The sequence below is a fragment of the Aotus nancymaae genome, unplaced genomic scaffold (genome assembly GCF_030222135.1).
Source record: "Aotus nancymaae isolate 86718 unplaced genomic scaffold, 86718_ANA_hifiasm-v0.15.2.pri h1tg000019l, whole genome shotgun sequence".
NCBI classification, from domain to species: Eukaryota; Metazoa; Chordata; class Mammalia; order Primates; family Aotidae; genus Aotus; species Aotus nancymaae.
This window is the reverse complement of record NW_026988431.1, coordinates 45,193,130-45,220,077: the sequence shown is the minus strand read 5'-3', so window position 1 is coordinate 45,220,077 and position 26,948 is coordinate 45,193,130. Positions and strand designations below refer to the sequence as shown.

Below are 26,948 nucleotides of genomic sequence, written 5' to 3'. Positions count from 1 at the left end.
CATTTCAGATTTCTGGTTTTTGTTTTGTTCTATTTTGGAATATTTGTATCATACCTACCAATTCATCATCCCCAAACCAAAAAAATTAATATCCAAAATACTCCAGCTAGCATTTTCTTTGAGTGTCATGTTGGTGCTTATAAAGTTTTAAATTCTGGAGCATTTTGAATTTTGAATTTTCAAATTAGAGATATTCAATCTGTACTGATTGAATTATTGTAGTAATTATTACATGGCTCAGATTTTTATTTTTTTTTTATCTATCTGGCAAGTTAAATTTTTCTAGGAATTTGATTATTTAATTTAAGTATTGTTCCATTTTCTTTTAATTAAAAAGTTTTTCAAAATATCTCTTTTAAGACTTACAATGTGCATTCTTAACTTGTTGAAGGCTAATTTTTTTAATATCTGAAAGATCTACATACAATCTTACTCCCTTTTTCAGTTCTGCCATTAATCTCTATTTCTTTCCATTTGTCTTTCTAGATATTTTACAATTTTATTCATCTTTTTAAAGTATTAACTTTTTGCTTGTCATTCATGCTACTAAGCTTGTTAGGTATATCACAATTTCTGATATTATCATTGTTATTATCTCCCTTGTATTTTTGGTGACTTCTGTTTCTTTTTAGAAAGAATTATTGAGTCAGATACATATTTTTAGCCTTTCTTATTTTCTAGTATATGCTTTTAAGGATATACAAGTTTCTCTAAATATTGCTCTAAATGTGGAGAACATTAAAAAGATATTTAAAAGATATAAAGGCATCATGGCCCAGTACTTCATCCATTAAAAACAAAACAAAACAGAAAGACCTTTTGTGTTTGCTTGTTTCTCTGTTCTTCCTACATCCATTACATGAAATGTGTTGTTATTCCAGAAGTCTCTCAGCTTATTATTATTTTTGTCTGTTTATTCTTTTAATTACTGAAAGAGGTATCCTTAAATTTCTCGCTATAATTGTGAACTTGTGTTTTTTTCCCTGCACCTTTTAATATTTTCTTCATCTATTTTAAGGCTGTATTATTAAATCCACACAGATTTAGGATTGTTGTATTTTCTTGATAATTTAAACTTTTTCTGTAAGACGTAACTTTTTTTTAATCTAGCAATATCTTTAAATGTGTTTTTATGGTATGTATTTTCCACAGATTTACTTTCAAATTTTCTGCTTATGTCTATAATGTGTCATTTATAAACTACATATGATCAGAAATTGTTTCTTCAGCCACTCTGATAATCTTGGTCTTACAACCAGATCATTTAGATCACTTATATTTAATCTAATTACTAAAGTGTTTGGTTTCAGTCTACTATCTCATTTTATTATCCTTTTTTTTTTCTATTTTTGCCTTTCATATTAACCTTTCAATTTTTCTATTTTTTCCTCAGTTTAGAAGTTATACAATATCTATACTTTAAATGGTTTTCCTCAGTGGTACAATGTGTTATTTATCAACTTCTCAAAGGCAAAGGCTAATGAACTTACCAAATGCCAATTCTAATCTTTTATTTCCTTTTGGACAATAAAAAGAGTTTATAACACTTAAAATCTATCCTTCCCACTCCTCTTAACTTATAGCTCCTTTTTTCCTAATGTTTTAATTTTATATGTGTTATTTTAAACTATCCAACTTTATTAGGGTTTATCCACATCTCTTTTTTTTTTTCTTTTGAGATGGCGTTTCGCTCTCACTACCCAGGCTGGAGTGCAATGGCGCGATCTCGGCTCACCGCAGCCTCCGCCTCCTGGGTTCAGGCAATTCTCCTGCCTCAGCCTCCTGGGTAGCTGGGATTACAGGCACGCGCCACCATGCCCAGCTAATTTTTTGTATTAGTAGAGACAGGGTTTCACCATGTTGACCAGTATGGTCTCGATCTCTTGACCTCGTGATCCACCCGCCTCGGCCTCCCAAAGTGCTGGGATTACAGGCTTGAGCCACCGCGCCCGGCTTATCCACATCTTAACATATTCTTGTCCTTGCTTCTACCTACATCTTAATCTTTTATTTGTGTTTTCATTTTGCCTAAAACGCTTTATTCAAAATATCTTTTTTTGTCCTATTAAAAGCAAGCTGTCTTAATTCTCATTTATCTAAATATGTCTCTGTTTCTCCTTTATTCTTAAATAATATTTTTGTGAGGCATAAAATTAGGTTGGCTGTCATTTTTGTTCTGTACATTAATATTATCATTCCCCTGGCCTAGAGCTTACATTATTGCTGTTGAGAAGTAAGCTTTCATTATAACTGCTACTTCTGTAAAGCTACATTTTATATACATATATACACACACACACGTATATACATACATACACATACACACATATATGTATATACACATATATATACATATATATCTTATATATACATATATATCTTATATATATATATTTTTTTTTGGAGACAGAGTTTCGCTCTTGTCACTCAGGTTGAAGTGCAATGGCGTGATCTCAGTTCACTGCAACCTCCACCTCCCAGGTTCAAGCAATTCTCCTGCCTCAGCCTCCCAAGTAGCTGGGATTACAGGTTCCCGCCACCATGCCCAGCTATTTTTTTTTTTTTTTTTTTTTTTTTTTTTTGTATTTTTGGTAGACACAGGGTTTCACCATGTTGCCCAGGCTGGTCTCAAACTCCTGACCTCAGGTGATCCATCCACCTCAGCCTCCCAAAGTGCTGGGATTACAGGCATGAGCCACCACGCCTGGCCTACTGTTGTATTTTTAAATATCCCTTTCTCCCATTTTCTCGCCTCTCTTTTTGGTATAATATGTAAAACACTATTGGATTTTCAGACTGTATCTACTATATCTTAATCTTCTTTTCTGTATTATTTATCTTTTTGTCTCTTCAAGCTTCATTTTGCCTAGTTACATGAGTTGACATGACACATCTTTCCCATCTGTCAGTTTACAAATGATCTCTTCAGCTGTGTAAAATTACTTATGCCATTTTTAAGGTTTTAATTTTGATAAGTTTATTTTTTAGTTTTAGAATTTTTTTTAAAGCTCTAATTTTCTAATGAAATTTGTAACCCTCGTTCTGAATTTATTGAAGAAAGTAGGACAGTTGTTTCATGTTCTGTGAATATCATATTCTTAGATATTAGCTCTAATATCTCAATTTTGTAGAGTATGTCTATTGTCTGCTGATACAGCTTGCTTTCCTTCATGGTTTCTTGCTTACTTGTTTGCCCAAGTATATTTTATAGTGTTTTGGGCATTCAGTTTCATGAGGTATTCGCAAAAAAAAATAATTTAAAGACTATGATGTTACTATATTTCTCCAGCAATGTCTTTTATGTATTTCAGTCAAACACATAGTAGTAATTACCTCTCACGCTACTTTAATTTAATTTAAATTCAAAGCTTGAGGTTCCTCCAGCCATCTGGATGACCTGCAGCAAGGCTGTAAACAGAAGTGAGTTTTGTTTTACAGCAGGTTCACTTTGACTCTGAGAGTGCATTTCTTCAGGACCTCACTTAAAGTGAGGAGTGATTTGTGAGTGTACTCATATCTGCAAGGCTCTTAAATTTGCATGTATAACCCTGAGAAGCTTCCAAAGCTCATCTTGGTTTGTTTCCTTTTGATTACCACATGCCATTAGGGCAGAGAGGATGTTGAGTGCTAGAATTATTTTTTGAGAAGTTTTCTCTTGTTTGTCTTTTAAAATTTTTGGTCTAGAAGTTTCTGTATCTTATTAGCCTTTATAAGATACTTTAGTTAGATTTTTCTTTTGTTTTTTTGAGATGGAGTCTTACTCTGTTGCCCAGGCTGGAGTGCAGTGACATGATCTTGGCTCACTGCAACCTCTGGCTCCTGGGCTCAAGCGATTCTTCTGCCTCAGCCTCCTGAATAGCTGAGATTACAGGTGTGTGCTACCATGCCTGGCTAATTTTTGTATTTTTGGTAAAGACAGGGTTTCACCATGTTAATTAGGCTGGTCTCAAACTCCTGACCTCATGATCCACCCACCTTGGCCTACCAAAGTGCTGGGATTACAGTTAGCTAGATTTTTAATAATTATGAGTCAGAATGAACTGGTTCATCATTTTAGAAGTCTAAAATCCATAAGAGGAAAGGCTTATTATGCAACACAATAAAGAGAAACTGATGCTTGAAGAGGTTAGGTGGCTTGTCCAAGGTCATAGCTGGACATTGCTTCAACTGCAATAATCTGTGTCTCCTGATGGGTTAATTGTACTGCACTAGGATACCTCTCAGAGCAACGATATATATAGAATTCAATTTTGGAGAAGTTGCATGTATCTATTCTATAGTATATTAGAATTAATCACAAAATTTGTATTTTTCCTTTGGCTAGAAATCAGAAGAAGGTTATCTTGAATGTGCCAATAACCAAAATTTATACATTTCCAAAGTATATAAAAATAAATAATAAAATCAGCAAAAAGGATAGCAATATTTTTATTGCACAGTAAATTTAGATGCAATACTTATTATTAGAGTCAGTTATTCAATTGCAGAATCAATTATTAAACTGTAGATATTAATTTGGAAAGTTTATGTAAGTATTTTTCCTTATAGAAACATTGCTTCTAAGACATCACTCCCTGGTTTATTAGGTCAAAAAACCAATACCAAAAACAATTTTATCCATAATATAGTAGGCTACTTATAATTACAGAATAATTTATGTTGATAGCTCATAGGTATATAGTTTTGGCTAAATGTCATATAAGTAGAGTCATATAAATAATTAATAAATGAAAAGTATAATTCCTTCTGCAAGCATATGGTATCTATAGACGTGTTAACATTTTTTTCTGAAAATTTTATTTGAAATAAATATATTTAAGCATAGGATATTTAAGGAATAAAACAAATCTGAGCATCATACCTGTTGAGTCACCGCTGCAGCTAAATTTCCACCAGCACTGTCTCCAGAAATGCCAATTCTTTTAGGATCTATACCATATTTTTCAAGAATCTCTTGGCGTAACAACCATCTTAGTGCATTATATACATCTTCAAATTGATTTGGAAAGTGATATTTAGGTGCTAGTCTGTAGCTGTGGGAAGAAGAACAATTTTTAAGTCAACTATTTTTAATTTAAAAGTATATGATATTCTGCTTACTTTAACCCTAAAATCAAAAGTAAAATTTTTTCTGTAGCAAACCTGATATTTTGGATCATGATAAATCCAAAAACAGATTTCATCCTTATGATGATGCTCTATATGAAAACTTTTACAAATAACATTTACACAAGTAAATTCTTTAATACAAAACTTGGATTAGGCTTAAGGAGAAAACAAACACACACACACACAAGCAGGCGTTACGTTTCCTTGCTTGGGAATAAATTTCTTCCAGAATGATTTTTTTTTCTGTGATCATTATACTTTGGTGGTAATCAATAAATGGCAAGCAAATCTTCAGAACTGTGAGATTCTACCTTAATCTAATGTTCAGTTGGCTAATGTTTAGTTAATCTAATGTTTAGTTCATTACAATGTTTTTTCACATGGCTTCTTCATTTTTCTACTCATTCTTATTTGGTCAATTTTCCAGGAATTATTGATCTAGAATACTTCTCAAGAATAGATTTTGCCTGTGTTCCCATGTGCAATTGCTTTTAGTGAAGGATTTTACTATGACATACCTTGTAGTACTTTAAGTTTGCTTTATCATATAATCCTCAAAAAAACTCTATTTTGTAGAAAATATTACACGCATCCCAATTTAAAGATGAGGAAACTAAGCTAAAGAGATTGTATTTATCTAGTACAAAGTCACAGAATTAGAGTGCCCAGATTTGATCCTGATTTTCTGATTTCAAAGCCCTCACTTTTATTCACTCTGCTCGTGAAAACTAGGCTGGAAATCCAGCAGAGGTAATTTGTCCATGAGATCCAATAGTTTAATTGTATTCTATTTCTAAACTTCCTATTTCTGATTCCCGTTTGATCTGATTTCTTATTTCCCGTGCCTGTTCCTGTAATGCTCAAGCTCACTTTCTCTATGGTCACTCTCTCAATTTCACGTACACTCTTTTGGCATAACAAAGGAAGACCACAGAAGCTGACAGCATTTTCCTATACAAAGCATTCAGCCAAAACCCAGAGAAACCGAGAGTGCTCTTACTTGGTTGATACGACAACAGCATCAAGTCTGTCAGCTGTTCGCCTTGACAGAAAGTCATAATTAAAGCTGAAATTAAAAAAAAAAAAAAGAAACAGCCAAAGGAATTGATGAGTGTTTCTTTCAACAGAAAGCCTACTAGTACACATTGTTCCTCACTGATATACTCTAGAAAAAATATTTCTAATATTTTATCTTAATTTTAGAACATAAATTCTTCCCAGTGTTTCTTTTACATATGCCTTGTCAGCTTTCTCATCCATTCCTACATTTTTACACTGGGTAATTCAAACCAGTTTTTTCCTCCTCAAGATTAATTTCTGCTTCCTTCATTTAGCAGGCATCAGGTGTTGAAAGTACAAACACATAAATATTAGCTCCAGCTTTAAGGAAGTCATAGCCTACTGGAAACAGGGATGGGGAGGGCAGGCATATAAACCAAAAGCAATAATGCAAAGTAATAGTTGTTTTAATGGAGGGGTACAGATAATGCTCTTTGGAAATTAAATTAGACTTCACAGAAACTGCCAGAGAGAGAGAGAGAGAAGAGCAAATAGCAAGTAGAGAGAGCAGAGACTTGAATTAAGTATTCATATTTTCTTGGCAGACAAGAAAGAATGTGCTTTGTTCTGTTTTGTGGTTTTGTTTTGTTTTGGTGTGTGTATGGATTGGGGATGGGCCACACTTGTTTGCCATGGGGCTTGGGCAAATGCTTCCTTTTGCAGAAAAGAAAATTGTTAAAAGATAAATAGAATTTAGTAGTAACAAATGTCAGGATAAATCATACAGCTGTGAAGGAGAAGTAACAGGATATGAGGTTCTTACAAAGCCCATCTCTTGGGGGCCATGGAAAGAGGAATAGATACTATCTTGTGATGTTTCCAAAATCAGGTGCTGAGTACTCTTAACGTCAAATACACACTAAGTCCTTAACTTTCATTTAACCTTTACTATAAAAAGTCGTGCTCATATTTTTGATTGGAATATATATTTTTATGTTTTTCTTTAATATTGAAATAGAAAGTATCAGGCAAATGTTATTTTGTTTCTGAGCTTATTCTTATTTAGTTCCTTTACCTTAGTAAACATATTTTCATTCTTCAGAGATACTTTGAGGTAAAAGTTTTCAAAAAAGTACTTTGGACAGAAGAGACTTGTGGAAACTGGTATGTCATATTCAGATTTTGTGTTAGACACATCACTGCATTGTCAAGTGGTGACTTTACTATCTAAATTTGGAGAAAATGATAGAATCACCCCATTTACTGCTCCAATTTAAATTCCCGATCTACATCAATACCATCAACACCTATTTTCCTTCTGTCACAAATGAAAATATGCTCCGCCTCCTGTGTTGCCAATTTTTCCCATCTGTATCGAATCCAATTTGCTTCCATATTCTCTAGATCAGAGAAACCCCCATCCCTTCCTCTAGCTGCCACTCCCCACATTTCTCCAATACACCTCAATTTACCACCACCTTAACTTCAACTTATAATCATGTTCATAGACCTCCTGTACATAAATATGAAATATAGATAATAAAAAACATGCAAAATATATTTGCAAATAAAATAATATTAGATTTGATGGTAATTAAAATTTTGTATTAAAATATATTATAAATGTTTATATAAATTCATAAGTGCATTAAACAAAATATATATATTATAAAATAAAAATAAAATACCCTTATTCAATTCTGTTTTTTTTTAATCTAACACCTTCTTTCTCATTTCCTTAATGTTTATGCTTAAGACTAAAGTCACCATTTCTATTTCCTCATATTTAATCCATTGTTCAACTCACTTCATTGTTTTCTACTGCAACTTTCTATCAAATCTACAATTAATAATAAAGGTCTAAGTTAGTGAAATACGTTCTCTTCTTACCTGAGATTTGCTACAGTTTTTGGTATTTATTATGCTCTCTTTCAGAATGAAATTTAAAATAGTTCTTTGAAACCTACATAGCTCCAAAGAAATAAATTTCAGACAGCTGAAGTGTTTTGTTATCTGACATGTATGTCTTGATATGATAAAGTCAATATTTCACTAAAATGTATGTTATATAATAAACTAAAAGTTTTAACATGGGGCATATATCAGCATCCCCCATTCACCAGCCACCACCATGAACGTAAAATAAGCCTCTTCTCAGTATCTCTGACTTTCGTGTTGGCACATATACACGGACAGGAACATTATTAAAAGTCGTCTCCATCACAGTAACATTTTCATCAGATGTAGGTAGGACTTCTTGAAAGCTCATGAAGAACATTGCGGTGTTTACAAAATGATTGATTCCCAAGAATTCGACTAACAAAGCCTAAAAGGAGAGATAGGGAAATAAAATACTAGATTACAAATATCAAATGCCAGTGTTGCTTATGAACACAGAGCTATGCATAGGTACACCCAACAGTCCTGTCTCATAACCCCACAGGTGAATCTGAATGGCACCGTTGGAAATACTGAAGGTTTAGTGGTGTTGCCACATAGTTGCCTTAGGTTAAAAAAAAAGTAAAGAATTATTGAGGAATTACAACTTGATAGATTCCATGTTGGACGGTTTGAGTTACAAAGATAATTAAAACAAGTTCTCTTTTCTAAAGAAGCTCAGAGTCAAGAAGCAAAAATAGATGTGTTAGCAGTTACCAAACAACATCACTGCATATCTCATAGATATGTACAAAGAACTTTGACAGTGGTCAGTAGGTTAACTAACCACCTGGATGAGAATTGAAGAGGAGTTTTCAAATAGCACGTGAGCTCTGATACGAGTACTGAAAGGAAAGTAGAGTTTGGCCAAAGGGGAAAATCTCACTCTAGGCCAAAGCAATGGCCACAAGGACACTTCTATTGTCATCGGAGAAATGCATGTAGTTTGGTAAAGCAATAAAGAAGTCTGTACAGGGATGTATGAAAGAAAAGGGACCTCTAAAGGTGACTATGAGCCAAATCCTAATGGGCCTATAATGTCAGGATTCCAAGGATCAGAAAGACTTGCTTTCCTCTCTTAAATTGGAAACATGTGGACTAAAGGGCTGTGTGATCAAAGAGCTAGCTGAATCTCTTTCCCAATAATGAAAATTAAGTAAGTACAAAAGAAATAACAAAATTGTCTATTTTCAATACTAAATTGTCCCCACCCTACTCCTGAAGAGGAAGTCAGGAAATACAGTTCCCAGAACTCCTTGCCAGTGCAATTATAGATTATGTGACAGAGAGGCATTCTTATAAGACTTATTGGGTAGAAAAGAAGGAAAAGCCATTATTTTTTCATCTTGCAATACTGTGGGCATTCATATAGACATTGGCAAATATGTGGCTTTTAATGCTTCTGATTGTCCTCCTAAGACCTGCCACTTCAGTAATGCAGGCAGCTGGAATTATTGATGACTGCTCTTCACTCCCCCATTCTAAAGACTGTGTATCTCAAATTCTCAATTCTGAATTGATTCCTATTGACCTCCTTATAGTGGCGTCTGTGTTCTGAAAAAAACATGATTGATAAAAGTATATAGTCTAAAAGATGGTATCAAAAAAGAGAACGTTTAAGACGTATTAGAATTAGATATCTGATCTGGTTAGATTTAAAGACAGGAATAGCCTCACTGCCAATGTAAAAATGTAACTCTGTTAATGCATGAAATGCAGTAACAAACCAGTTACTTAGTTTAACAACCATTGTAGTTTCTATTAAGGGAGGGTTTTCGGAGATCAAGTAGCTGTTGCAAAAAAATAAGAATAGTATAGAGAGAATGATGAGTTCAAGTAGTGACTGCATGCGAAAGGTAACAGAAAGAATAATAACATTCTCAGGGTTTTAGTTTTCATCTAAAATTACAGTCTGGAAAGCAAATACTGCTATAACTTCCCTGAAATAAACCACTTATACCTTACATCTCTGTCTGAAAATAGAAACAAAGTTTGCAGTTTGTGGAACTGCAATACCAACTGAATTCACAGTCCTCCTGGATGTCTTGGTCGAAAGATGAAATTTGGTCTAACATTCATATCTAAATACTATTGTGAGTACTAGATTAGAAACATTTGTATGGATTATGGATTCTGAAGAACCTAAACACTGAATTCCCAAGTCCCACCAAATCTCCCCTAGCAGAAACAGCAGGTTTCTAACAGTCTTATTTAAGAAAGATTAGATGCCAGAATTTCTCTTGGAGGCTTTAAAGGACCAGATACACTGAAGTTACTTTTTCCTGAGTGTTTATTGGCTTGTTCACTGATGAGAGTCCCTGGGAACTCTCAAGAGCACTGGGAGCCATAGAACCCCTGAGTTCCCTATGAGAACTCAGAGGAGTTGGTAGCAATGATGTCTCTGCAAAGATTCACTTTTGGTCAACCTCAGAGGAGTCCCTGAAGTATAAGTTTCTTCTGGCAGAGAGTGGGTCTTCAATGCAGGTGAATATGTGATGACAACAAGATGTACTGAATGTCCACTGAGTGCTAAGCACAGTGCTAAAAAGTGTGATTGATTAAAGATGCCTGTTTTCCAGAGTCCAGTCTTTATAGACTGTGAATAAGCTCAACTGTGCTTATAAATAAGATTTAATACAAGGCAGACTGAGGAAAAACCTTGATGGGGGCTCAGGTAGCAAGAGGGGTGGGATCGATTTTAACTGACCATCATGGAGAAAGTTTCTCATGAATGCTCTATTTGATCTTAATCTGTTGACTCTGAAAAATGTGTTTAAAAATTTTTAGATTCATTCAGAAAGGCCAGAGCAACTTGATCAAAATCCTGAGTAAAAGACAGGATTTTGATCTAACTTTCTTGGGCTATATGATCAAAATTATCCTGGGAAGCTCTATGAAGGTGACATTGTGGGGAGCCGTGTTCAGAATACAATTATCCTTTCTTTCTTTACAGGAGTTTTCATAAGCAGCTTAATATGTTCTAATGAGCCAACAACAAAATTAATTACATATATATGTAATATTAACATGTATGATTAAATATAGTCATGTAAACCGCTATTTTTAAAAGTAGCGATTTTGCAACAGTCTTTGAGTTAAACTATACAATTATCTAATTTTCTAATTCATTTACTGAAAGGTCTTTTATAAATATTGTTCTGTTATTTAAGATTGCCTCAGATGAATTTTATTCAAAATCATATATTCAGTTGTTACTAGATTTTTCCTGAAGTTAAGAAGTTAGTCATAGTCAAAAGAAAAAGCAGCAACTAACCAACTAACAGCTATTATAGGTATATATAGATAACAATGACTTCATAATATATTCATTCACCTATATAATGTATATTATATAATGTATAATGTATATATGCATATATGGATTAGGTATAGATTTAAATAAGATATATAACTCAATGTAAATATACATATTTACATTGAGTTATATATACATATATACATTATATATACACATATACATGTACATGTATGTATGTAATATATATGTACATATATACATTATACACCTGTATTTCAACTAAATATTTTATTAAAATAGTACAGAATGCTATATGTAATACAAATTAAAAATAGAAATTTAGCTATGAAACTACTAATTGTAACATATGGGAGAAAGTATTAAGCATGTATTTTGTAAGGGGATTCTATAATTTTACAAGTTTTTAGATTCTACTAGTAAGTGCAGTAAATGTATAACAAAATGCTAAGAAGTCATCAGCATTCAAAACATAATGCCCAGTGTCTGAAATCTGAATTGAATGACAAGAGTTTTACCCTTTACTCAGCTGCCTTCTCTTTAGTGGAATATGATTAATTGGAGCAGTGGCTTAGTGGACATATCTTCTCAGATCATCTTACCCTCTTCATACTGACACTATAACCTAAAAGCAATGTTTGATATAAATTTGAAACATTAAATGATATAGAATAAAATTCTGACTAACTCTGAAATTTATATCCCTAAGTGTATATACAAAATTGTTTCTTGATGAATTTTGTATATCATCAAGAAGGGAGAGTGGAGGGCTCTAAAGGTGGCAGATCCGCAAAAAAGACATTAAGTATTGGCACCAAAAATGAAAGCGCCTTGCCAAAATTAAAGACTCCTATCAGCAGGACTGAAACATAACAAGGCTTGATTACTAAGATAAGTTGCTAAAAAAACAAGCTCTCAGATTACCCAGTAGGGTCCAGAGGTAACTGATCTCAAGACAAACCAACTCTAAAGTGGAAGATAACTTCGAGTGGCTATATACTTTGCTAACAATTGCCAGTAATAGACCGGGAGATACAGAAGGACCAGAGAGAAAAATAGGTGAAAATACAGAGGAGGGTTTTGCAGCTATATCAATATTTATAAATCTAATTGATAGATATGTTAGTTTTATATATGTGTAGTAATATATAGATATAATTTGATATATAAAAATTGTGTATACATTTTTAATATTTATAAATTTATGTATAAATATTATATGTATAAATATATGTATGTATATTGTAGCAATAGGAGTCCTTTAGGCACAAAAACTAAAGGAAAAAATCTTGACTACCTCTATTTCCCAGGAAATTTTTGTTAGAGTTCACCCAAGAAAACTCATCTTATTAAAACATGAATAATACAAAAGTTGTATATATAACATTCATGCAAGTTACTATGTGTTATATGAAAAATGATAACAGGATCTAACACATGAAGAAAACAAACTAGAAAAAAACTTACTACAAAGATAAAATATATTACACATTATTTCAAAATGATTTTTTAAAATAATATAGAAGAAATATCAAAAAGCAAAAACACATTTTCAAACAATAGGCAGGTATTTGTAAATGATTGCTAGTTAAAAGGAAGGAGTGACTAAAAATTAGTACTAGCACTAGTACTGGTTAAACTCAGAAAAGGAATAAGGCAAAAAGACTAATAACTTCACAAATAAAACCAAGTTAAAAGAAACTCAAGGTATTATATATGATAGAAATGAAAGAACAAACACAAGGAAGTGAAATGTAAAAAGAGACTAAGAAGTTCCAAAGAGAAATGACATTATTTTAGCATATAAATATATATATATATATACACACTCACACATAATAAATACAAAAAATAAAGCAAAACAATGACCCAAAAGAAATATTTTTATAAATAATTCCAGAATAACTTTTTAAAAATAAGGCTTGAAGCTATATTGCAGTGAAACTGACCCAAATCCAGTAACAACATACACTAGACCATTTAATGAGTTTGAATTGAGTGAGTCTACTTATACACAGATTTTTAAAAAGTAAACTTGAGGATGAAACATATATGTGGTATGCAAAACCCATGTATACAGAAGACCAACTGTATATGCTAATAAAATGACTAGAGAGTGAAGTAACTAATAGAAAATGAAAATGCGGGACTGAACGTAGGGGTTGATGCCTGTAGTCCCAGTGCGTTGGAGGCAAAGGTTGGGAGGTTGGGGGATTGCTTGAGTCCAGGAGTTTAAAACCAGCCTGGGCAACATAGCAAGACCCCATCTCTAAAAAAAACCATTTTTTTTTTTTAATACCTAGGCATGGTGGCATGTGCCTGTAGCCCTCATTACTTGGGAGGCCAAGTAGTGGGAGGATCACTTGAGTCCAGGAGTTCCAGGCTGTAGTAAACTGTGAATACCACTGCACTCCATCCTGGGCAACAGAGAGATCAACAACCTGTCTTTAAAAAAATAAAAACAAAAAACAAAGAATAAAACAAAAACCCTGAGAATAAGGCATGTATCACACTTATTCAGAGCTGCATTAAATGCCAGAAGAGAATGTTGAAATATCTAAAAATACATGGAAGGAAACAGAGTGTGAACCAAGTGTTTAAGTGTCCTTGGATTATTGTTTTCTTTTGCCACAAGAAGGCAGTTTGCTACAGAAGGTTCAAAAAATAATAATGAATGGATTTATACCCAAGTAGTTAGCCTCATTAGAAAAGAACCACAGGTCTCTGAGGGCCAGCGTGGACACTGGGGGCAGCCAGCCAGGCAGCTGCCCTGTTGCCTCAGCGGCTCACTCTCCTTCAACTGAGAATCATGCTGTGTGTTCAATTTCCCTGGGTCTTTTACCATTTGACCTTTAGACAGAACATTTCAGTAAGAATGCATTTTCACGTCTGAATCCAAGATTGTTGCATAGAATTTTATATAACTAATCACAGTGTCACTCAATTCTACCTTTTCTGAAGTTTATACTTCACAAAGGCTTCATTCTGTCAGTATTCATGCCATGAAAATCACAGTAAGATTGTTTTTCTCAGCCAGCAGATTTTGTTTTCTAATATTTAAAATTAAAATTACTTGAATACTTTCCTTCATGCTTATTCTGTTAGGGGTCTGTGTTAAAGAATGAAGATTTTTTTTTTAAAGTTTCGAAAATCAGCAAGCAAATTCTAAGAGCAAAATTTCCAAGACAGCAGAAAGTTTTAAAAGTAATATAGCTGGTAATTATTTTCTCCTAATTAAGCTTAAATATTCATAGAGATTATGAAATGCTGAACTTACCAAATTTGTTATCATTTTCACAGGTATAGCTATCCACACTAGTTGCCAGGGTTCCTCAATGTTATCTGGGAGAGGAATATAAACATAATATGCCCAAGTACTCCTGCAATCAGAAGCAAAATAGTCTTTCTTCCCATGGTGGTTGTCTTCTGCTCTTTCTACTTTGGCAACACAGCAAATACATATTTAAAACATTCAGTGGCTGAATTTTCATTATTTTAAGACCTGTCATAAAATGTTACATAACTTCCTGAGTACAAATTCCACTGTTCAGTTTTTCATTTCGTCAGCAGACTAGCTAAATATACTTAGCAGAAATACAAAGGCGAGCTCTGAGAAACAATCAGCACTTATTTTCTGCAAGTTCTGTCAAATCCAACAGCCTTATTATGTTGCTAGGCTGTTAGTAAACCAACATTTATTGCACAATTACTAAGAGCTGAATACTTTATGTTTAAAAACGCCATGTGACAGTACAGGAAATCCGGTGTATGTCTCAAATAACAGATCTTAGAGTACGGAAGAACAAACAGAGTGTTTTACAAGTATTGAAGCTGGGTGTGGTAGCTCATGCCTGTAATCTCAGCACTTTAGGAGACTGAGGCAGGTGAATCACTTGAGGTCAGGAGTTAGAGACTAGCCTGCCCAACATGGTGAAACCCCGTCTCTACTAAAAATATGAAAATTAGCTGGGCATGGTGGCAGGCGCTGGTAATCCCAGCTACTCAGGAGGCTGAGGCAGGAGAATCTCTTCAACTTGGAAAGCAGAGGTTGCAGTGAGCCAAGATCCCGCTACTGCACTCTAGCCGGGGTGACAGACTGAGACTCTGTCTCAAAAATAAATAAATAAAATAAAATAAAACGTATTCAGAGCTATTATGAAGTTCAGCAGGCATGATCACATGTTTTATATATTACTTTTGTTCTCTTATTACAATTACAATTATCAGTGAATAATACTAATTATGTTTAAATTATACAATAATCGTGGTGACAGCTAACAGTTTTTGAGCACTTACTGTACTGCAGACAGTGTACTAAAACATTTAAAACTTATTTAATCCTCTCAATGGTATTTATTGTCACATTAAAGGGAAAAACTGAAGCTGAGGAAAGCTCAGGAAGTTGTACAGCTCATTTAATAGTATGTAGTGAAACCCGTACAGGTCTCTCTCAGAGCACATTAAAAGTCTCACCTATTTCAATCTTTAATTAATCTTCTATTTCAGATAAGCAATTGAAATTGCAATGGTTAAGTAACTTTTCAAGGTCACAAAAAAACAAGGACTAGAAATGTCAGAGACATTTACCATTCCCTGAATATCCACATGCCCCTCTGCTAAAGATTGAATGTTTGTGTTGCTCCCAAATTCTTATGTTGAAACCTAACCTCCCAAGGGGATGATATTAAGGGCGGGTGGGGGCTTTGGGAAGTGGTTAGGTTATGAATCCTCTGCCCTTGTGAATAGGATTAGTGCCCTTATAAATGAGTTATTATAATAGCAAGCATAATAAGCAAAATGACCTCTTTGTAGACAATTAAAGCCCACAAAGTAGAGGAAAACTATATCTTAATGGTTTAAAATTAGCCAAAGTCATTAACACAATAACCTGCAATGTAAAAGAACATCATAAACTAGAATTATGAAAACTCAGAAATTAATCAATAACACACAAGATGTAACCCCCCAAACGAAGAAAGAACAAACAACACCATTTCAAAAATGAAGACTAGACCAAGAGGGACACAAAGGAGAATAAATATTATATAAAGCTACAAAGACTACAGAAAACATCGTAGGGGAAATATAGCATGAAAATGAGATAGAAGTTTCATATAAAAAGGAAAGTAATAGCTACAGACTCTATGATTCATTTTTATGAAATCCTGAAAAAGGTAAATTTACAGAGAAAACGGGTTAGTAGTTTCTGGTGGGCTGAGAGCAAAAAAAAGGTTTGTCCACAAAGGAGAAATAGGAGAAAATGTTTTCAGGGAACAAAGCTGTTCTGTGCCCCAATTACGGTGAAATTTACATGATGGTATACATTTGTCAAAACATACAGGATTGTATATCAAATATGATGAACTTTATAGTATATAACGTATAACTAAATGCAAAAAGAAATTAGGAACAAAATTAGAATGACTTTTAAAAAAACAACAAAGGATGAAGACAGTGAAAGAACATTCAACATAGATATAATGATATTTTACATGAAAGAAAAATCAAAGCAAGGGAATGGAACAATTATTAAAGACTATAAGATATTCCTGAAATCTTTAAAAAGAAAAACTAAGATTTGAAACTACATATTAATGAGATAAACAACATAGCTGGAAAAAAAAGTTAAAGCATAGTAGCCAATACTGACACATTGTGTTAATGGGAAGATTATCAGACTTAAAAAATCTTTTGCACAAGCCTGGCATGGTGGCTTATGCCTGTCATCCCAGCACTTTGGGAGGCCAAAGCCAGCACATCACAAGTTCAGGAGTTTGAAGTCAGCCTGGCCGACATTGTGAAACCCTGTCTCTACTAAAAATACAAAAATTAGCCGAGCATGGTTGTGCGTGCATATAATCCCAGCTACTTGGAAGGCTGAGACAGGAGAATCATTTGAACCCAGGAGGCAGAGATTGCAGTGAGCCAAGATCGCACCACTGAACTCCAGCCTGAGACAGAGCGAGACTCTGTCTCAAAAGAAAAAATTGTTTGCATATTAAAAAATAATAATACCTTATACAATACAAGAAAGAAAAAACAGATTACCTTCAGATATTATATAGCAAGTTTTAGACCAAAAGAAAATTATATATATATAAAATTTATGTCTATATATTTATATATCTGTATCTCTACTTAAATGACCTTTCTACATAAACAAATTATTTTATTCCCAGTCAAACTTAATTTCAAATATAAATGCTAAAGACAAGCTACCATCTATATCCAAGAACTCAAGAAATATCATCCTTATATATTCTCCCTTTAGAATGATGAACTTTAATGAGAAATTTCTCATTAAAGTGTCACACAGTCAAATTACTGGAGAGATATCAACATAAAAACTGGTGGTGCCACATTTTCTTCATCCAGTCTATCATTGATGGGCATTTGTGGCATATATACACCATGGAATACTATGCAGCCACAAAAAAGAGTGAGTTCATGTCCTTTTCAGGGACATGGATGAAACTGGAAACCATCATTCTCAGCAAACTGACACAAGAACAGAAAACTGAACACCACATGTTCTCACATAAGTGGGTTTTGAACAATGAGAACACATGGACACAGGAAGGGGAACATCACATACTGGGGCCTATAGTGGGGTGGGCGAGCTAGGGTAGGGATAGCAGGAGGTAGGGGGGATTAGGGAGGGATAACATTAGGAGAAATACCTAATGTAGATGACGGGGGGATGGATACAGCAAACACCATGGCATGTATATACCTATGTAACTATCTCGGCATGTGTATACCTATGTAACAATCCTGCACGATCTGCACATGTACCCCAAACTTAAAGTATATTTTTTAAAAAAGGCTTAAGACAATGATAGAAAAGAAGAAAGAAACAACAACAACAACAAAAAACTGGTGGTGAGCATTAAAAATACGTATATTTACATGTGTAACTAAGAACAAATGAGGGCTATGAGAAAATACAGCATGTAATGTCTATATGTTTTGACAATGTAGCTAGACAACAACTATTGTTTTTTAAGTAGCAGTGAGCATACCCAGTTCCCAGATGTTTATTTTTAAATATCATTCTCTATTAAAGAAATCAATCTCGGAGAAATGACTTATTCTGTGACCAGGTCAGGAAAAGTTCAAGATGAGCCTGAAGCAGCCTGTAATGGCAGAAATAAGACAGTGCTCAAAAGTCAAAAGGATAGCGCTGTGTCAAAAGGACACTGGAGCCAACATGAGAGAGCTTCGAGGGACAAAGCTGGAACAATGTGAGCAACAAAATAAATAATATAGTATTAGTTTATAACCCAAAATACAATATCTATATTCATATTTACATCTCGACATATATAATTGAATTTTAAATAAAGGTATGAAAGAGAAGAGACAAGTCTTTCTTACTGAAGAATTCCAAACAATTTATGTAGATCTTACCCTATAGGAGATAAAGTTTAGTTTTCCGTGCTCCTTGAGTGTGGGCTGAACTTAATGAGTTGCTTCTAAAGAATATAGCAAGATAGAGGAAAAAATAATTTTAAAGTAGAGACTCCTGGGAAAAACTACCATGGCCAAATGAATAAGGTTAATCTTATCAGTTATACAGTCATGGTGATAGCATTGTTTTCCCTGATGTGATATTAAAAGGTCACTGCTCCTACGTGGTCTTCCTTTCAAACCCATGATCCAAACTGATTATGAGAAAACATAAGACAAATACAAATTGCGGGACATTTCACAAAATACCTGATGAGCACTCCTCAAAACTATGAAGGTCAGGAAAAATAAGCAAACACTGAGAAATTGTCATAGACCCGAAAAGTCTAAACAGACATGATAAATGAAAACAATAGCTCATCCTAGATTAAATTCTGGAACTGAAAAAGGCCATGTCTGGAAAAAATACTGAAATTTTTGAAAAAGTCTGGAGTTTAGTTAATAGTAGTATACCGATGTTGGTTTCTTATTTTTGGAAAATGTATTATGGTTATGCAATATGTTAACAAAGGCAGAAATGGGTGAAAGTGGTACAGAAATTCTCTATACTTTCTGAAAAATATTATTTCAAAATAGAAAGTTTATTTTTAAAATATGGGGAGCAAATGGGGAGAATGCATGCAAAACATTTTAAACTATTTTCAACAATCACACTGCTGGTTGTGTTGGTATGTTATTCTAAAAATGACTTCTGTGTAATGTGTGATAAAGCAGGTGAAAAACAATATAATATAATTCTGTTGTCTCTGGTGTACCTGAGAAGCAGGAATCTTAGTGTGAAGAAAAGAAGATACAGATTATATGATAAAAATGTTGATAAATGATTTGAATTGGAATATGAGTGATAATAGTCATCACTTCCTATTTACAATTTTGACAGAAAAATGTTTTGTTATTCATTATTTATGGTAACTCTTTCCATTGTGTTTAGTAATTTAACCATCATCATGTTAAGGAATTCTAATCTATTCATGTTTCCTCTGATTTATATACATTGGGACCAGCTATTAATTTTATCATGCCTTTTCATTAATTGGTTCATTCACATGACTCTTCTCTATTAATTCTTTTTTAAAAAAAAATTCTTCTCTGCTAAATCTATTAATTTTTTGATGTAATAAATTATATTGATATATACTTTGGTACTGAGTTACTATGGCATGCCTGTTTGCTCAAACTGTATTTTCTTTTGATACATCACTGGATTGCTTCCTAAAAAGAACTGGAATGCTTTTATTGTGTTTCTGCCACTTGGAATAATTTCAATTGCAATTAATTAGTTTTAAATAACTCATGCTATTCTGATAAAAGTCATGTTACTATGAATCCGTCTGTTGCTGATGCCTTCTCCAGTGATGTATTATGATTAATTTTCCAGTTTTTCTCAGCTTTGTAAGTTAGGGGAGGGTCATTTCTTTCCAGCTATGGTTAGCAATTACTTGTTTTGTAACTTTCATTTTAGGTTCAGGGGTACATGTGCAGGTTTGTTACATAGGTAAACTCATGTCACGAGGGTTAGTTGTGCAGGTTATTTCATCACTCAGGTACTTAGCCTAATACTCCATTTTTTTTTACTTTTCCTTCTCTCTCTCCTTCTACTTTCCACACTTTAGTAAGCCCAGTGTCTGTTATTTCCTTCTTTGTGTCCGTGAGTTCTCATCATTTAGCTCTCATCATTTAGCACTTATAACTTCTCACTTATAAGTGAGAACACACAGCATTTGTTTTTCTGTTTCTTCATTAGTTAGCTAAGGATGATGGCCTCTAGCTCTATCCATGTTCCTGCAAAAGACATGAGTTCATTCTTTTTTATGGCTGCATAGTATTCCATGGCATATATGTACCATATTTTCTGTATCCATTCTGTTATTGATGGAAAGTCATGATTGATACCACAACTTTGATATTGCAAACAGTGCTGCTATGAATACTCACATGCATGTGTCTTTATGTTAGAATGATTTATATTCCTCTGCATACATACCCAGTTGTGGGATTGCTGGGTCAAATGGTAGTTCTGTTTTTAGCTCTTTAAGGAATCTCCACACTGCTTTCCACAATGGTTGAACTAATTCACACTCCCAGCAGCAATGTAGAAGCAGTCCCTTTTCTCTGCAACCTTGCCAGCATCTGTTATTATTATTATTTTGACTTTTTAATAATGGCCATTCTGGGTGGTATGAGATGGTATTTCATTGTGGTTTTGATTTGCATTTCTCTAATAATCAGTGATATTAAGCCTTTTTCTTAGGCTTATTGGCCACATGCATGTCTTCTTTTGAAAAGTGGTATCTGTTCATATCCTTTGCCTACTTTTTAATGGGGTTGCTTGTTTTCCTCTTGTAAATTTAAGTTTCTTACAGATGCTGGATAGTAGATGTTTGTCAGATGCATAGTTTGCAAATATTTTCTCCCATTCTGTATATTGTCTGTTTACTCTGTTGATAGTTTCTTTTGCTGTGCAGAAACTCTTCAGTTTAATTAGATGCCATTTGTCAAATTTTGCTTTTGTTGTGTTTGCTGTTGACATCTTCACTGTAAAATCTTTGCCTGTTCCTATGTCCAGAATGGTATTGCCTCGGTTGTCTTCAAGGGTTTTTGTAGTATTCAGTTTTACATTTAAGTCTTTAATCAATCTTGAGTTGATTTTTATATATGGTGTAAGAAAGGGGTTCAGTTTCAAGCTTCTGGATATGGTTAGCCGGTTATTTCAGCACCATTTTATTAAATAAGGAGTCATTTCTCCATTGCTTGCTTTTGTCAGCTTTGTTGAAGATCAGGTGGTCACAAGTGTGCGGCTTTATTTCTGGGCTATTCTCTTTCATTGGTCTATGTGTCTGTTTTTGCAGCAGTACCATGCTGTTTGAGCTATCATAGATAGCTCAAACCCACAGCCAACATCATACTGAGTGGGCAAAAGCTGGAAGCATTTCCCTTGAAAACTGGCAGAAGACAAAGATGCCCTCTCTCACCACTCTTATTCAACAGAGTCTTGGAAGTCCTGGCGAGAGCAATCAGGCAAAAGAAATAAATAAAGTGCATCCAAATAGGATGAGAGGAAGTCAAATTATTCCTGTTTGCAGATAACATAATTCTACATCTAGAAAACCCCATAATCTTGGTCCAAAAGCTCCTTCAGTTGATAAACAACTTCAGCAAAGTTATAAGATACAAAATCAATGTACAAAAATCACTGGCATTCTTATACACCAATGATAGCCAAGCCAAGAACCAAATCAGGAATGCAATCCCATTCACAATTGCCACAAAAAGAATAAAAAATATCTTGGAACACAGCTAACCAGGGAGGTGAAATATCTCTACAACGAAAATTACAAAACACTGCTCAAAGAAATCAGAGATGACACAAACAAACAGAAAAATATCCCATGCTCAAAGAAATCAGAGATGACACAAACAAACAGAAAAACATCCCATGCTCAAAGAAATCAGAGATGACACAAACAAACAGAAAAACATCCCATGCTCAAAGAAATCAGAGATGACACAAACAAACAGAAAAACATCCCATGCTCAAGAAATCAGAGATGACACAAACAAACAGAAAAGCATCCCATGCTCATGTGTAGGAAGAATCAATATCATTAAAATGGCCATACTGCCTAAAGCAATGTACAGATTCAGTGCTATTCCTATCAGACTACCAGTAACGTTCTTCACAGAACTAGAAAAAAAAATTTTTTTAAGTCATATGGAACCAAAAAAGAGCTTGAATAGCCAAGGCAGTCCTAGGCAAAAAAGAACAAAGCTGGAGGCATCAAGTAACCTGACTTTGAATTATACTATAGAGAGTGCCGTTTTTCCCCCATTTATATCTTACCCATGCCCTCTAGGTTTTAAATATGTTGCCCTCAGTGGCACATAGCAGTCACATAATTATTTTAATACCTTCTATCTTCTTTTTCATTGCCAATATTGTATCTTTTTTATTCTATGAGTCTGGGGAGGGGTGTGTTGTGTTATTTGTCTTACTCATCTTCAAAAATTATCAGTTTTTGATTTACTTAAGTGGAAAACTATAAGCCATATTTAATTTTAGGGAAACACTCTAATAGACATTTATTTTTGTCCATTATTATGTATATTCTAACAGACATTTATATATGTATGTATCCAAATACATACATACATAGGATTTTATATTCCATCACTTTGGTATATATATACATATATTTGCTCCTACTGTGTTACTTCTGTGAATACAACAGATGTGATTTTAAAAATAAAAATAAAAAGGAGAGAGGAACTCCTGCTGGGGATGGAGTCAAACAAACGTGTATCCAAATAATCTTCCTACAAATGCGGATATTTATCTCCGCAATGAGGCTTGCAGCAGACTTCTGTGAACTGTCCATAGTGTCATTAATGTCTCACCAAGGCACATGCTAGGAGAAATTGTTCCAGTAAGTTCTATCAGTGAGAAACTTTTTGAAAAGACTCTAGAGAGCTATGTGAAAAAATTAAAAGTACTAGTTCACATAATCCAAATGGAACAATTTTTGTGGATTAATCAGAGCTAGATTTAAAGGGAGCGGCTGTGTCTCAAGGGCAAGTGCTTTTCTTCATAGATGGTGAGTGTACAATAGGATCATACATGATAGGAGAAGTGGTATGTTCTACCATCGATATGATCCATGAAGGTACTTCTGAGCACATGGCAGGCTCTGATATGATGTATGGTGTATTCAACTAGCTGCTGTTTTTGCTGGTATCCTCTTCCCAGAGAGAAATACACAGAAGGAAAATTGATTGACTCTTCCTTTCAGAACACCATTAATGGTACAAGACCATTTTTTACTTTTAAGAAATTGGAACATATGATACTTGCTACGTGTTCTTTTGTGTTCCACCATACAACAGGTAACATATAACAACATATATGTGTGTATATATATATATGTAAAACAACATACACACACACACACACACACACACACACACTCCACATCCTAACCCCCAATACTTTACCTGTGATTTTATTTACAGATAGGGTCTTTACAAAGACACAGGTTAAAATGAAGCCATTAGGGTAGGCCCTAATCTAATATGACTGCTATCTTTATAAAAAGGGAAAATTGAGGAAAACACATACAAAGGGAGAATACCATGTGAAGATTGGAGTTATGCTGCTACAGGCCAGGAGTCCTGAAACAGATCCATCCTTGGTGTCTTCAGAGGAACCATGCATGGTGTGCTGACACCTTGATATCCGACTTCTAGCCTTCTGAACCACAAGGCAATAAATTCCTTTTGTTTATTTAAGGCACTTATTTTGTAATAGTTCGTTATGGCAGCTCTAGCAAACAAACACAATGCTGAAATGGATATTTCAGCAGAAAAACCTAGAAATTTCCTTTAGGATGCAGTGCTGTTCAGAGGTACTTAGGAAATAGTTACTTCCTTACATGTTAGACATGCATATCAGAAACCTACACCTTATGTGTTTCCACATAAGCCGTATCATCAAGACTTGGACTAAGACACAAACTATAATGTAAATCCTTGTCTTGGTAGCTAGAGAATATTAATCTTGACTCTCAGCTTCTGGATCACTATTTCTCTTAGAAAGAAAGATGAGATGTAAATACAAATCAATGTCTGGATAACATAGCTACAAAGAGAATGAAAACACTGGAATGTCATTGCATGGGATGTAATCAAGTCTTCCCCTATACTGTCAAGAAATAAATTAGAATTGTTAAAAGATGCATTACAGCCAGGTAGTTTCTATACCACTATAGGATGACTATAGTTAACAATAATATATTACATAATTTCAAACAGCTGAAAAGAGGATATTGAACATCCCCAAGACAAAGAAATGATAAATGTTTGAGATGATGTGCCAATTACCCTGATATAATCACTATACATGACATGTATTGAAATATCACTATATATATCCCATGAATATGTATAATTATTGTGAATTAAAAGATAAAATAAAACACATTATAACAGATGACTTTTGTTAGATTGTTTCCAAACTTAATGGCTTGATCGCAATGCTCATATGCCACCGCACAAGAGGGAACAAACTTTGAATGTATGACCCAGTGAAATGAACCCTTTAGCATGCAAATGGTAACAGTGCCTGGATAAAGCCACAAGAGAAGTTAGTGAGGTAAGGGACTGCAATGGAAGCTAATCTAGCTGTGCTTCCTTCCATAAATATTCTGGGACCAAATTTACAAAACAGATAAACAAGGATTGACTGGCCTACCTTAGCGTACCTTTCTACCACATACTTATATAGCAAAAGAACAATGTTTTTCTGCTCTGCAAGATATAAGATTTTTCAAAAATTAAAACAAATGTAGTTATTACCTAGCTTTGAGCTATCCTCCCTCTTTAAAGGCTTGAAAGTGCATACTAGGGACGCTACACACTAGTGTAGTATTTACAAAGTTGAAAGGGTTTTTAGTCAGGAATCATTATGAAAAATGTTCAGACAATAGGACAATCAACAAAATGTGCTTTCTATTAGAGAGCTGCATTTTTGATGATTTGTTTACAAATCAGAACATGCTGTCAAAATGAAGAGATTTCTAGGACTTGTTTTCCTAATTAGAACAGGTAGCCAGTATATGAAATAATGGAAAAGAACTGGAACCAGATTTGGTATCATGGAAAACAAAGTACAGATTTAAAAATGTATCGAGTTTAAAGGAAATTAAATCAGAATTATGAAAACTACAACTTTCTTAGTACACATCACATAGTATCAAATCTCCATTTCTCAGAAGAGAAAAATAATAGATTTCAGTGACACTTATTGTAGTCATGGAAGCATTTTTAGCTTTGTGGTACTGAAATTGAGTGAAAGAAAAATGACTCTTTGAACATAATTTCTCTTTACATTAAAAAATCTTATTTTGTTTGTGGACTGTTGAAATTGTAATTTTTAATTGCCTTGTGAATAGTGGAGAATTGAAAATCATGTCTGGTCCCAATTGAATAAGTTTCTTTTGGGTCAATTGGATGGTAGATTTTTCACACACACATGCACATACTCATCCATATAAACATTTTTTTACTACATTTTCAATTTCTTAATTGGATTCAACTGATTATGCTTAATACTCAAAATTTATAACATCATACCATAAATCTGTTTTCAAAGCAATGTATCTTCAGTTTTTTGTTTATGATTCCACTCAAAAAAGACCTACAGAAGTGAGTTATATTCTTTAGGTAATTTGAGATGTTATATTTGAAAGTTCTTGGAGAAGCTTTTCTAGTCCATACTCAAATGTTCTTCATTATTGAATGCATATTTAGATCAGATTCTTGAGTTATAATATTAATGTGCTGCCTCCTTTAAAAAATAAAATTTGACTGGGAATGTTTTTTAAAATAACCTCCCAAAAGAAAACTACATCCTAATCTCTGAAGGTTACTTTATATAGAAAAGGGTGGGGAAATCTGCAAATGCAATTAAATTGAGGGTCTTGAGATTTGGAGATTATCCTAGACTATTCAGGTGGACCCTCCTAAGTGTAAAAACATATGTTTTTCTTAGAGAAGCCCATAGAGAGATTTGACACAGGCAGAGAAGAAGGCAATGTGAAGATGAAACAGAAAGATTGGTAGATGCCAGTCTTCAAGATTGAAGTGATCTGGCAATAGTCAAAGAATGCTGGCAGCCACCAGAGGTTAAAAGAGGAAAAGAGCGCCATCTAGAGTCTCCAAGGGAGGCGTGTCTCTTGTCTAGGACTTGGTTTGGACCTAGTTAATACTAATTTCATAGTAAAATTAGAACTGTAAAAAAATTAATATCTGTTATTTTAAGCAACTGAATTTGTAGTAATTTGCTACAATAGGCACAGGAAACTAATATAAGGCCCTTATGGTTTATTTCGCCCAGTGGTTTCCATACATTTTTAGCAGCAATTTTGTGCCTTGTTTTTTCCTCTTCCCACTCACTACAACAATTTCTGTGCCTGTCTGGAAACTGTCTTTCCTAATTTGTCAATAACCACTCTTATTTTTCAATTTTAATAAGCATTGGTTCTTATTAGGAGTAACATAATTATAATAAATTATAAGTAAGGAGAAAATAGGCACGCTTATGTACATTTTACATATGGAGGGTCTGCAAGTCAGAAAATGTCAAAACTGTTCAAGGAAACAC

At 33.9% G+C, this 26,948-nt stretch overlaps 1 protein-coding gene and 1 long non-coding RNA gene across 2 annotated transcripts in view; one reads left to right on the top strand and one right to left on the bottom strand.

Annotated features, from left to right (window-relative positions):
- The window catches only part of LOC105706644 (arylacetamide deacetylase-like), a 24,342-nt gene extending 9,389 nt beyond the window's left edge, over positions 1-14,953 (bottom strand). Inside the window, 5 exon segments of the mRNA XM_064378808.1 lie at positions 4,862-5,033; positions 6,110-6,175; positions 8,199-8,434; positions 14,601-14,695; positions 14,698-14,953. Coding sequence (XP_064234878.1) covers positions 4,862-5,033; positions 6,110-6,175; positions 8,199-8,434; positions 14,601-14,695; positions 14,698-14,737 — 609 coding nt within the window. The 5' untranslated portion in view covers positions 14,738-14,953.
- Positions 7,213-26,948, top strand: part of LOC135275890 (uncharacterized) — a 26,231-nt gene continuing 6,495 nt past the window's right edge. The window contains exon 1 of the long non-coding RNA XR_010343474.1: positions 7,213-7,272. This is a non-coding gene — a long non-coding RNA (uncharacterized LOC135275890). The remainder of the gene's footprint in view (positions 7,273-26,948) is intronic.